General features: G+C 48.9%; 1 protein-coding gene across 3 annotated transcripts in view; it reads right to left on the bottom strand.

Moving 5' to 3' along the window:
• The window catches only part of ASTN1 (astrotactin 1), a 202,717-nt gene extending 190,460 nt beyond the window's left edge, over positions 1-12,257 (bottom strand). For all 3 annotated transcript variants that reach the window (XM_034778724.1, XM_034778723.1, XM_034778726.1), the window contains exon 1: positions 11,738-12,257. In XM_034778724.1, the coding sequence (XP_034634615.1) occupies positions 11,738-12,023 (286 nt within the window). In that variant the 5' untranslated portion in view covers positions 12,024-12,257. The remainder of the gene's footprint in view (positions 1-11,737) is intronic.
• Between the last annotated feature and the right edge of the window lie 559 nt (positions 12,258-12,816).

Consider the following 12,816-nt stretch of genomic DNA (forward strand, 5'->3'; position numbering starts at 1 on the left):
AGGAGCTCAGACAGGCTCATTCCCAGCACGGGCAGCCTCTCCCCCTGGTCATGCTGCCGCAGCTACACTGCACACTAGCTCAATCGGAGTTAGAACTGGTGTGTGTGTCGATGTACACACAGTCTAAACAGATAAGCCAGACAAAAGTTAGGAAATAAAAAGAACTGTCCCCATTTATCGATGGGAAACTGAGGCACGGACAGACTAATGATTTGCTCATGTTCACAGAAGAAATGTGTGGCACAGCCAGGAATTGAACACAGGACCCCTCAATCCCAGCCCCCAACACTCCTTCAAAACAGTTTTCAAACGGTGCCTAAAACATTTGTATTATAGTTTGAAACTCTCACCAAGATTGTGGGTGCCCAGGGCTGGCCCCTGTAACAGTTCATAATAGCCCAGCTCAGCAGCTTTGCAAACCTAGGCTACGTGGTCATCTAGACCGTTCCTGTGATGTACACTTCTAAATGCACCTTTTATTGCACAGACAGCTAGAGGGTGGTGACGGCGCGCAGAATAAATTGGGGAAAGAAACAGCTGCCAACAAGACTGAGTGACAATTTCCCATGCTCTGGCTGCAGAATGGATTTTGATTGAACTGTAACACACACGCCCAACCATCCACTTGCCACTATTATTATTACTTCTATTACAGTAGCTCTGAGGCCCTAACAGAGCTCAGACTCCTGCCGAGCCGGGTGCTGGGTGCATACAGTAAGAGAGTGCCTGCCCCCAAAAGCTTCCCACCTACATAGAGAAGAGTGAAAAGAGGGGGCAAAAGGAAATATCATCACCCCCATTTTACAGATGGCAATTCAAGGCACAGAGACTGAGTGCTTGCCCAAGTCAAACAGGGAGTCTGGGGCATAGCTGGGAAATGAACTCAGAGCTCCCGAATCCTAGTCTAATGCAGTAACCACATAGCTATCCTCTTCCTGCAGGGTCTACGTCATCCAGGGATGAACAGAACAAGAGGGTGGAGCAGCATCACACGTGTTAGTTAAGTGACCTTCAAAGTTCTGCAGGACATAGCAGGCCACACAGCTCACTCGGTTCTGCAGACTGGCCTGGTGTGGTGCACCGAACGCAGGCTAGGAGTCCAGGAGGCTGTTCAGGCGTCGCTTTATGGTCTGCCCCTCTAACATCATTCATCAACTCACATAGATAAGCATTGAGCAGGGTTCTAAATGTCCCTGGTGTCACTGTCAGAGCTGCAATGACTACTCCCTCCACTCACCGTAATAATTTATAAGCCTGGATGGGTAGGACCCTCTCACCACACAGCTGAGCACGCACAATTTCTGACTCTTCTCCGGAATGCTGTGGCCGCCCTCCCAGTTCTTTCCTGCATAAAGGCCTCTCTCCTTTCTCTTCCTAGCCCCTCTCTCCTCTGTTAAATACCCAAGACTTTTCCATTCTTTTGTTGCAAACTCATCAGTTTCAAAGGCAGTTGGCTTTCAAGTTCTTGGGCTTGTTTGAACCTGAAGCTCAAAGCTAACCTCAAGGGCTGTGAATCCAGGCAGATGAGAATTACACACACACACACACACACACACACACACACACCACCAGCTGTCACCTGAACCCCAGCAAATAAACTCTGAAAAATTTCACACACACATCAACTCAGGACAGCCTTCATCTGAAAAACCACAGGTTCTTCCCCAAGATCAAGTTAGTAAACAGAATTATTCTACAAGAACAGATTTATGTTCCAGTAAAATACAGTACAGCGCATACATGTATATATATATATATATGTACACACATATGCCCTCTCTCTGCTGGTTCATAATGAGGCTACACAAAATTCAGTTTTTTAATAATTTTGATAGATAATATCAATGTTTATTTTAAGCCTTTTTTTTAAGATTTACTCAAGATTTATCTAGTTTATTTTCCCAGTTGCACAAAATTATGGGGGAGCCAGTCAATTATTTAAAGAGAGTAGATGCTTAGCTTCAAAAAGTTAAAGCTTTATAAACCCCTTAAACACAAATTGTCAAAATATACAAAGTAAATATCCTGAAATCAACAAATCCTACCTGGTTGTACTACTCATGTAACAAGCCTAACTCAAAAGTCTAAATCACTGGATTCTAACTCTGAATTCTCAAGCAGCATTTTTCCTACTTTGCCTATCTGTAAATTTTGGTTATTACTGATGAAAATATTTTCCATCAGTTTGTGTGTCTAGGATGAAATCAACATTTACCAACATGCACCATAAAAATCAAATCCTTCCAAGTCTCTTCACAACATACATCCCTCCGGTTTCAATCTGCCAATTTTCTCCAAAATTAAATTTTCTAAAACAAAACATAACCCTCCAGATACACCAAAGCTCATTACTAAGTATAAAGCAGAATACATGGGATCACACATATTCATGTCAATGGTGTAACCCTATGATCACTGCCCAAATAGACTTTAAGACCAGAAGGGGCCATCATGATCATTTAATCTGACCTCCTGCACATCACAGGCCACAGAACCCCACCCACCCACTCCTGTAATAGACCCCTAACCTCTGGCTGAGTTACTGAAGTACTCAAACCATGGTTTAAAGACTTCAAGTTACTGAAAATCCACCATTTACTCTAGTTCAAACAAGCAAGTGACTCGAGCTCCATGCTGCAGGGGAAGGTGAAAATCTCTCAGGGTCTCTGCCAGACTGACCCAGGGAGGGTGGGGGACAGAAACTCCTTCCAACTCCAAATATGACAATCAGTTAGACTGGGGTGGCCAACCTGAGCCTGAGAAGGAGCCAGAATTTACCAATGTGCACTGCCAAAGAGCCACAGTAATACGTCAGCAGCCCCCACCATAAGCTCCCCCTCCCCGCCCCCAGTGTCTCCCACCCACCAGCAGCACCACCGATCAGCACCTCCATCCCTGCGCCTCCTGCCCGCCGCCATCAGCTGTTTTGTGATGTGCAGGAGACTGGGGGGGAGGGGCAGATGAGGAGGAACAAGGGCACGGCAGACTCAGGGGAAGGGGCCTTGGGGGAAGGAGTGGAGTGGAGTGGGGCCGGGGCCTGGGGCAGAGACACAGGTTGGCCACCCTTGAGTTAGACCCTGAACATGTGGGGGAGACCCACCAGCCAGACACCTGGGCAAGAATTTACTGTAGTAACTCAGAGCCCTCCCCATCTAGTGCTCCATCTCCAGCTGTTAGAGATATTTGCTAATAGCAATTACAGATGGGCCATGCCATTGTAGGCAGTTTCATCATACCATACCCTCCATAAACTTATCAAGCTCAGTCTTGAAGCCAGGTAGGATGTTTGCCCCACTGCTCCCCTTGGAAAGTTGTTCCAGAACTTCACTCCTCTGGTGGTTAGAAACCATCTAATTTCAAGCCTAAACTTGTTGATGGCCGGTTTATGTCCATTTGTTCTTGTGCTAACATAGGCCCTTAACTTAAATAACTCCTCTCACTCCTAATGTTTATCCCTCTGATATATTTATAGAGAGCAATCATATCCCCCCTCAGCCTTCGTTTGGTTAGGCTAAACAAGCCAAGCTCTTTGAGTCTCCTCTCATAAGGTAGGTTTTCCATTCCTCGGATCATCCTACTAGCCCTTCTCTGCACCTGTCCCAGTTTGAATTCATCTTTCTTAAACAAGGGGGACTAGACTTGTACACAGTACTCCAGATGAGGTCTCACCCGTACCTTGTATAATGGCAATAACACTTCCCTATCTCTACTGGAAATACCTCGCCTGATGCATCCTAGGATTGAATTAACCTTTTTCATGGCCACACCACGCTGGCAGCTCATAGTCATCCTGTGATCAACCAATACACCCAGGTCTTTCTTCTCCTCTGTCACTTCCAACTGATACATCCCCCAGCTTATAGCAGACATTGTTGTTAGTTCCTGTGATAAATGAAGGGGGAGAGGGTAGCTCCCTTTTATGGACACCCAGCCAGCCAGTTAGCTATGAAGTCCCTCTTGGTGGTTGCTTGCTTTACCTGTAAAGGGTTAAAAAGTCCCCCAGGTAAAGAAAAGGGAGTGGGCGCCTGCCTAAAAGAGCCAATGGGAAGGCTAGAACTTTTTAAATTTGGGAAAAAAGCTTTCCCTTTGGGTTCTGTGTGGTTCTCCAGAGAGAGGGGAACAGAGCAAAGTCAGGGCTATGAGTATGCTGTAAAAAGCTTTTTGCCAAGTATGGAAATCATCAGATTATACCTAGAACGACCCAGATATCTAAGCAGCTCAGGAAATGTCTAGAAAGATGCGATTAGGTTTATTTCTTTTATTTTCTGTAAGGCTTGGGGACTCCTCTGTGCTAACCCCAGATGCTTTTGTTTGCTTGTAATCTTTAAGCTGAACCCCCAAGAAAGCTATTTTAGGTGCTTAATTTTTGGAATTGCTCTTTTCAAATCTAGCAAAAGCCTAAGTTCCAGATGTATTTTCTTTCTTTTTTGTTTTTAATAAAATTTACCTTTTTTAAGAACAGGATTGGATTTTTGGTGTCCTGAGAGGTTTGTGCATACATTGTTAAATTAGCTGGTGGCAACAGCTAATTTCCTTTGTTTTCTTTCTCAGCTCTTCCCCGGAGGGGGTGTGTGAAAGGACTTGAGGGTACCCCACAGGAAGGAATTCCCAAGTGTGCCTTCCTGGGATCCGAAAAAGGGGTTTGCATTTGGGTGGTGGCAGCGTTTACCAAGCCAAGGTCAGAGAAAAGCTGTAACCTTGGGAGTTTAATAGAAGCCTGGAGTGGCCAGTATTAATTTTTAAAATCCTTGCAGGCCCCCACCTTCTGCACTCGAAGTGCCAGAGTGGGGAATCAGCCTTGACAGTTCCTAAGTACATGACCTTGCATTTTTAAATTTCATGCCATTTCTATTACTCCACTTTTCAAGGTTGTCCAGATCTTCTTGTATGATATTCCGGTCCTCCTCAATATTGGCAATCCCTTCCAAATTTGTGTCATCTGCAAATTTTATTAGCGCACACCCATTTTTTGTGTCAAGGTCCTGAATGAAAATGTTAAATAAGATTGGTCCCCAGACCGATCTCTGAGGAACTCCACTAGTAACCTCCCTCCAGCCTCACAGTTCATCCTTCAATATGACCCGTTATGACTCCAATCTAAAGCATGGGATAACAGATTACTCATACAGTGTCCCCTGAAGGTCACCAAACCTAAATGGGCAGTGAGTTAACACCAAAAGAGCCCTCAGCAAGAATGCTGCCCTTGCCCTCTCAAGAGAGAACTGTTAATATCAGTGCCTTGGATGATCGTAACACCACAGTACAGCAAGAGAGAGGCCATCTGTGAAATACCCATGACCTAAGCCCCTGAAGGCTGTATGGGTCAGAACCAACACCCAGCTCAGAGCACAGGAGTAATGTGTTCTCTGCACCAAGCCTAGCTTAACAAACAGGCTAGCTCGGTCTGCACTAGCCTCAAAGCCCAGATGGTTTTGAGGGGGATCCCTGTGTTAAGCATGTTGCAGTGACCCCACCTCAAGGTGACACAGACATCGCTTACTGCCCTGATGTTCAAACAAGGATGCAACATCCTTGCCAAGCACAGCTAGTATAAAGCACTCCAGGCAACTGCTATCCCCTGGGAATCCAGTAACAGCCAGGAAGCCAGCAAGACCCCGGGATTGTGTAGCTTATAGGTATAGGTATTTGCTAGGTGAGGCACAGGTAGAAGGCCTCAAGGCCTGTAAGACAACAGCTTAGCCAAACTAATTAAGATATAAGGCCCCAAAAGCCTTAGCATAAGTAGTTAACCAAGAGTTGCCCTACGGGGGTTCTCAACTTGTGAGTCAGGACCCAAAACTGGGTTGCCAGCATGTTTCAAAGGATTGCATAGCAGCTCCTGTCCCACAGGGCTGGCTGGGCTCACCTCCCTGTTCTAGGCACTGAAACCTCTGGGTCCCAGCATCACTCAGGTTTGGCCCAGCAGCCATGACGACGGGAGTCCAGGTAGACCGGATTTCAGTGAGTAGAACTGCAACCCCATGAGCCAGGTCACAACTCCACTCACACACATTTGGCCCAGTCATGGGGACAGGGCCTAACCTGAGTGACACTGCAACCCTGGAGGTTGTAACGCCCAGAGCAGAGAGCCAAGCCCAGCTAGCCCCACAGCACAGGAGCTGCAGGAGCCGCCTCTGTGAGATGAGTGCCAGGCAGGACCCAATCTGGACCCAAGCCATCCCAGGGCCTCCATCCCCAGACTATTTACTGCGTCATGACAGGCCATAAACATTTACAAATGGGTCCTGAGCCCAAAAAGGTTGAGAACCACTGCCCTAGAGCATAAGATATCAAAAGACAGATGCTGTAACGACTAAACTGCTGGTAGGTAAACACAAGATGCTAGTTTATAGCAGCTGACTGACCACAAGAATGCCATGGTAACTAACTGACATATATACCAATAAGCTTGAGGCAAAAGGATTAATAACCTATGGGAGAAGGCACCCCAACATTAGTAGGGCAAGGACATACAAATAAGGAAAGGGACTGAAACCCCAACTGAATATCGTTAGACATAGTAGCATCAGCGTAACACATTATAAAAGTTACATCCCAGCCTGTGTGCTTAGAGAGAAAGAGATGTAGCTCTTGGGAGATGCCAGGATGACGACCACTGGTGATGGTGATGTTGGCAAGGCAGAAGATAACTAACTCGTCAGGTTGTTTTGCAAGAGATGGTGTAAATATATGGCTGCTCAGCTCATTCTGTATCATCTCTACCTCCTTATTGGGGTGGAGTGTTTGTGAAATTGCTAACTTTATTAATAAAATTATTATAAATATATTGAGAGTCTTGCAACTGTGCGCATCGGGGCTCCCAACTAAATAGTAATTCTGATAATACTGGGCCTGAATTCTGCACGTAGAATTCATGTCCCCCACAGATTTCTTTGCTTCCCAACAGAAAAATGACTTTCTAACAGGGAAGCAAAGGGAAGCTGCAAGAGCAGTCACGCACCTCTCCCCAGCAGTGCAAGCGCATTGTTTTGGGCACCTGGAGCAGCTGGCGGAGAGGTAAATCACTCGTTCTTAGCACAGTGCCCTATCTACTGGGCCATACTGGCTCTAATACTGCCTCTCACTATTCTTCTTCCCAGCAATCTTCCACCCACTCACAAGGGAGATTCAAAAGAGTGATAACTGTATGTAGACAGGGTCAGTGTCAAGAGATGGTTTTCTTCTTGAGCAAGTACCAGCCAATCCCTCCTCTGGGAGAAGCTGGCATCATTCGGGCATTGACAAGCCACTCCAACAGCCGCCCCAACATCTATCTCCCTGTTGACTTTGGTCACCAGACAAGCAAGACATGGATAAAATCAAGTGTTGTAACATACAGAGTGTCCAGCACACCAATGAGCACCAGCAACTAACACTCAAGCAGAGATTTGGGGCCTGATCCTCAGTTGGTGCAAGTCAGCATACTGACTTCAAAGGACCAACAGCAACTTATGCCAGCTGCGATTCTGTCCCTCTGTATTTGTCCCCTCAAGAAACAACTTCACTGCATCTGCGGCAGCCAGCTCTGTCTGAATTGAAGTGATCTCACCAGCAAACAATGCCTCACAGCAAGAAACACTTGACTGTCGTTGGCTTCATCCAAGCCCCATTCACCATATTATTCCCCACCCAGAACAGTTCCAATGACAGGGATTTCATGATGATTGTGGCAAAAGCCCCCAGCCTCCATATGTCATATGTTGCAGTCATCCCAGTTTTGAATATGAACCCAGCCACCAATGATGCAGCCAACTCCCGCCCTGCTTCACTGCTCACAAGATTATCTTCACACTATTGTGCATGTGGTACCAAAGGTTAATATTTTTTCCCCTTCTGATTATTGGTGCAAGACCAGGGCTTGGAAAAGTCCATGGCTCCTAAAGTCCTTCTGTCCTCCAAAGTGTTCCTAACCCTAGAGCCCGTGACATACTTGACCTTAAAATCACATCAATCTGATTACCATCTTCCTTCCCACCCCACTTCAACATGACTTAGGCCAGAATGTTCAAAAGTAGGCCTTGATTTTGAGGGGCACCATTTTGGGGTAATCAATTTGAAACAGCTGAAAGGAGGCGGATTTTCCAAGGGGCCGAGCCTTGACTCTCCCCTATGAAGCCACCAGGAGGCAACATTGCCATTACTCTGCAGACACAATAATGGGGGTGGTGGTGATTTATTGAGCACTGCTAACGTGCTCAGCACTGTACAGACACAGCAGAAAACACAGAGCTTACAGTCTAAAACAAACACAGGGCAGCACAAACCAGTGTCTACAAAGCAACCCATGCCTGGATGGGCCAAACTGCCAGAGGGGCTGGAGTTACATCGGGATGATCTCCTCCTTCTAGCCAAGAGGCATTGCAGCATGGAAGAGGAAACCACATGAAGAAAAAGCTTCTTCTGGCCTCTGCCTTCAAGGCCCTCCACCATTGAGCCCCACCCTAACTTTCAATCTAGGGCCAGCATCTCACCACGTCGCGCCATTGCCTTCTAACAACGCTCACCATCTGGGGATCTGATTTCTTAGGGCAACGCTGACCCCTCCATCCCCAATCACTCTGCCAACGCCAGCCTCGACTGCCCACTCACTTGATTTCCTCACAGACGCCCCCACGCTTTCTCTCATGCCTCCCTCCACACATGGGAACAAACGCTCTGCAGGCCACAATTCGCAAAGCCTCCCCCTTACTCTCTCTTCAATCCCTCCTTAAAACCTACCTCTGCTTGGATGCCTTGGCAAGGCCAGTGACTACGTGTGGCTACTGAGACCCCTGGGAGTCCTGTCATAGGCAGACGCACCTCTCTCTTCTGTTACTTTGCTCTCCCAGGCCTGTTCATTCATCTGCCATCTATTGTCAGAATTGGAGTCTGCAAGTTCTCTGGGGCAGTGACTGCATATCCCGTGCCTTGCTCAGAAGGGCCCTGATCCCTGACGGGAGTCCTTCAGGCCTACAGTAAACAAACACCAAGGCACAATGGCTACACATCAACCTGTTTGTGTGGCTCCCGATTTCACAAAGGCTCCTAGATGCTGGAACTGAAGTGGTTTCCATCATATACAGGGTTTACAGTTTGGTTCAGTGGCTCTCAGCACCCACACTACATAAATTGTTCCAGACCCCCTGCAGAGGTTTGGCATATGCACTAAACACCCTGCAGGACTACGGTCGATTTCAAGATTCCGCTGGACACACACACACCCCCTCCCAGGATAGAGAATGGCAGATCCCGATGAACCTGCGTGTCAGTATGTGCGAACGGGAGGCCGGAGAAGCCATAAGGTGCTGACAACAACTGCCCATAGCAGTTTCCCCTGGTGTAACCCCACTGAGTTACACCAAGGGTGGACTTGGCACCATGTGATTGCTTGCCCAGCTAGCACAGGCGGTGGCTGCTGCTGCAAGTTGCCATGGCAACCCCATTAGGCCTTTCTGCAGCCGGCAGCAGCATTGCACGGAGGTGCCCAGTGCACAGCTGCTGGTTTCTGTGCTTGGGCCGTGCACACAAGATACTGCGTGGTAGATGCCAGCCTATAGGAAAGGCTTTTGGGTGTTGAAACGGGGGCGGGGTGGCCACATTGACATTTGACATCCCACTCTCCCAGGCTTCCTTTGAAGCACTGTGCATACAGCATTTCCAGCAAATGCACTGGGCATGCTCACCGTGTGCATGACACAGATCCAGCCTTCCCCAGCCCCTGGCACACACATTCCATAGCTCCAAATGCATCACCTGCATAGTAACACATCTTTACAAAGGCACCATTGAGAAACCTCAGCGGCCTAACGCTGTATTCAGAAACATTATACAAAGCAGGAATTACCCCGGCGCTTCCAGATGGGCCAGAACTCCACTTTCAGCACCAGCTGGGCCAGAACTCCACTAATGAGTGCTGTGGGGCCGCACTGTATCCCCACATAACAGGCATCTCCCCAGACCTCAAGGATTAGGGATTGCCACTCACATTCATCCCATCTCCATCATCAAAGAACGCTGCAACCAGTGTCAATTCTACAGGAGTGTATTCTTCTGCCCACCAACCCCTCCCACCCATTTCCTTCCCCCTACATGGCTTCAGCAGCTGAGCTGGATGGAGGAGTTCTGCATGCAAGAAATGGATCTCCTAGGGGTGGAGAGAAAGACTGTAATGAGAAGGACACAGCCAAGCTGGATCAATATACTAATCCTGCATGCAGCATGTGTGTGGCCATATTTTTTCTGGACTGAGGAAGGCTATTAAAAAGGATGGAGAACTCTGGAGTGGCAGACAAAACATATGCAAAAATGTATGTCCATGCACCTCTGTTTTGGAAGGTGATAGATACATGGGGGAGGGGCGATACACACCATGCTGTAGCATCATTGGACAAGTGAACTTGGCATAAGGAAGGGGAGCTGTGGGTGGCTGCTTGGACGCTGGCGTCAGAAAGATGATGCCGCTGTTTTGCAAGCTGGGTGTATTTTGCATGCAGGAGGCAAGGTGCAAGTGGGAGCATGTGACAAAGCTGATGCTGAAGTTTTGATGGATGGGTGAGTTTTGCAGGCAGGAGGCAAGGGACATGTAGATGTCTGGAATCTGATCCCTGCAATAAAGATGATACCATAGTTGTACTGAGTGGGTGAGTTTTACATGCAGGAGGTGATGGGAGTGGGGCATTCTGGAGGGGTTTCATAAAGCGAATGAAACAGATTACATGGACAGGCAAATTCGGCCTGGCATGCAGGAAGCAAAGTGTAAGTGGTTGCATTAGCATGGCAGGAAGCACATATAGGATATACAAAGCCAAGGCCTAAGTCATATCTCCCACCAGCATAAATCAGGAGTAAATCTGTTGGAGTCAATGGAGATACAGGTTATACACCAGTGTATAAATAAGACCAGCATTAGGCCCCTGGAAATCAATAGATATTGACAGATGAATTCCGCTTGTAGTAGGTAAAGTGCATAGAACTCTTTGGCCAGAGCACGGATATGGAATAGAGAGCATGCAACCATGTGGATGGATATGGGAGTCTTGCATGAAGGCTGCTCATGTGCATACACAGTATTTGGGTGCAAAGAGAACACAGAGACAAAAGCCTTGATGGGAAATGAGGTGCCTGTGGATACTTTTCCACCATGTTACAAAAGGAATGAATCTGGTTAGTTGAATATATAATAGAAACCACTCTAACCTGAATGTAGCTACCTGGAGGAAGAGGAGTGTTATTCAAAGGGCACAATGGCCTGCATGGTACAATGTGGAGGAGTAGCAGTGTGGGTGAAGCTTTTGGCTGAATTAATATGAATGACACATGCAAGAGGTCACATGGATGTGGCCATTTGGGGGTGCAGGCTGGGTGCATGGCTGCATGCCAGAAGGGATGTCCATGTGGGGCTGCAGGATGCATGGCTGCTGGATACAAGAGGATGTGCACGTGGCTGTGGGGGTGCAGCCTGCTAGCTAGGGGTGCATGACTGCTTTGTGCAGGAAAGGCTGTGCATGTGGCCCTCTGGAGGCACAGGATGCATGGGTGCTGCCCATGTGGCTATTTGGGGGTGCTGCCTACTGTCCAGACCAGGTGCATGGCTGCAGGAGGGGCTGTGCATGTGGCCATGTGGGGGTGCATGGCTGCTGCGTGCAGCAGGGGCCCTGCCTGTCACTATCTGGGGGTGCAGGGTGCGTGGCTGCTGCATGCAGGAGGGGCCCTGCCTGTCGCTATGGGGGGGAGGGGCGCTGGCAGCCCCAGTACTCACCCAGCACAAAGTAGGGCAGCTCGGTGTTCTCCAGATCATCCACCACCACCATCTCCCCGGGGAAGTCGTTGCGCACCGAGAAGAGCAGCTTGGGCTCCGAGGCCGAGGGGCTGTGCATGATGCTCAGGTCGTTCTCCCGCAGGAAGGGCAGCGCCGACACCGTGATGCTCTTGAGCTTGCACTCCAGCTCCTTGGACGGGTCCTCGTCCGCCTCCGCGGCCCCGGCAGCGGCAGCCGGGAGCCAGCAGCAGCAGGCAAGCAGGGCGCAGAGCCGGGCTAAAGCCATCTTGAGCCCGATCCGCCTTCCCTTCCTTCCCAGCGCTGAGAGGGGGCGGGGGGAAGAGCCCTGCTCAGGGGGACTGAGATGCAGCTTGCAGGGCAAGGCTCCGGCTCGGATGCACCCCCCGCCGCTGGGTTCCTTTGTTCGCAGGCTGCATGCACGGGGAGGAGTGCGGTGGATTTCACAGAAGCAGCTGTGCTTCCGAGCCGGCTGCCAGCGCTGCTGCCTTTCTCCTCCTGTGCATCCTCTCCCCAGCGCTCGCTCACGCGCTGCTATCCACCTGCTTTGCAATGTTGGCGGTTGCTTTCATCCCCCCCCCCCCCCAATTACGCTTTGCAAATGCAAAGATCTGACCCCCGCCCCCGCACTCTCCAGAGGGGGCAACCGAGCAGTGCCTCAGAGCTGAGAGCAGAGGCTTTTGATTCTGGATTATGATCTCCAGTGCAAACATTTCCAGCGTCTCTGCTTTTCTCTCATCCTCTCCTAATTTGCTAGATCACCTGCACACACACCCAGTCACATACACCCAGAAGTGCAGCTCCAGGTTGGTTTCTGATTGAGGGGTATAAAAATAATGTTTGCAACCATAACCATAAATGCGGTGGCAGTTTCACTGAAGCAGGGCAGGAGACTGGCAGAGTGCACGCCCAACGTGGGAGGTTTCTGCCCATCAGCCCATCTCCAGACCATTGCAGTTCACCTCTCAAAAGGAATACTGCCAGCTGCCTTACACGCTTGCAACCGCTTTGCAATCAGCAGAGTCGGGCAGGGCAATGCAGAGTTTGGCTCAACATGGTGT

The sequence above is a fragment of the Trachemys scripta genome, chromosome 8 (genome assembly GCF_013100865.1).
Source record: "Trachemys scripta elegans isolate TJP31775 chromosome 8, CAS_Tse_1.0, whole genome shotgun sequence".
NCBI lineage: Eukaryota > Metazoa > Chordata > Testudines > Emydidae > Trachemys > Trachemys scripta.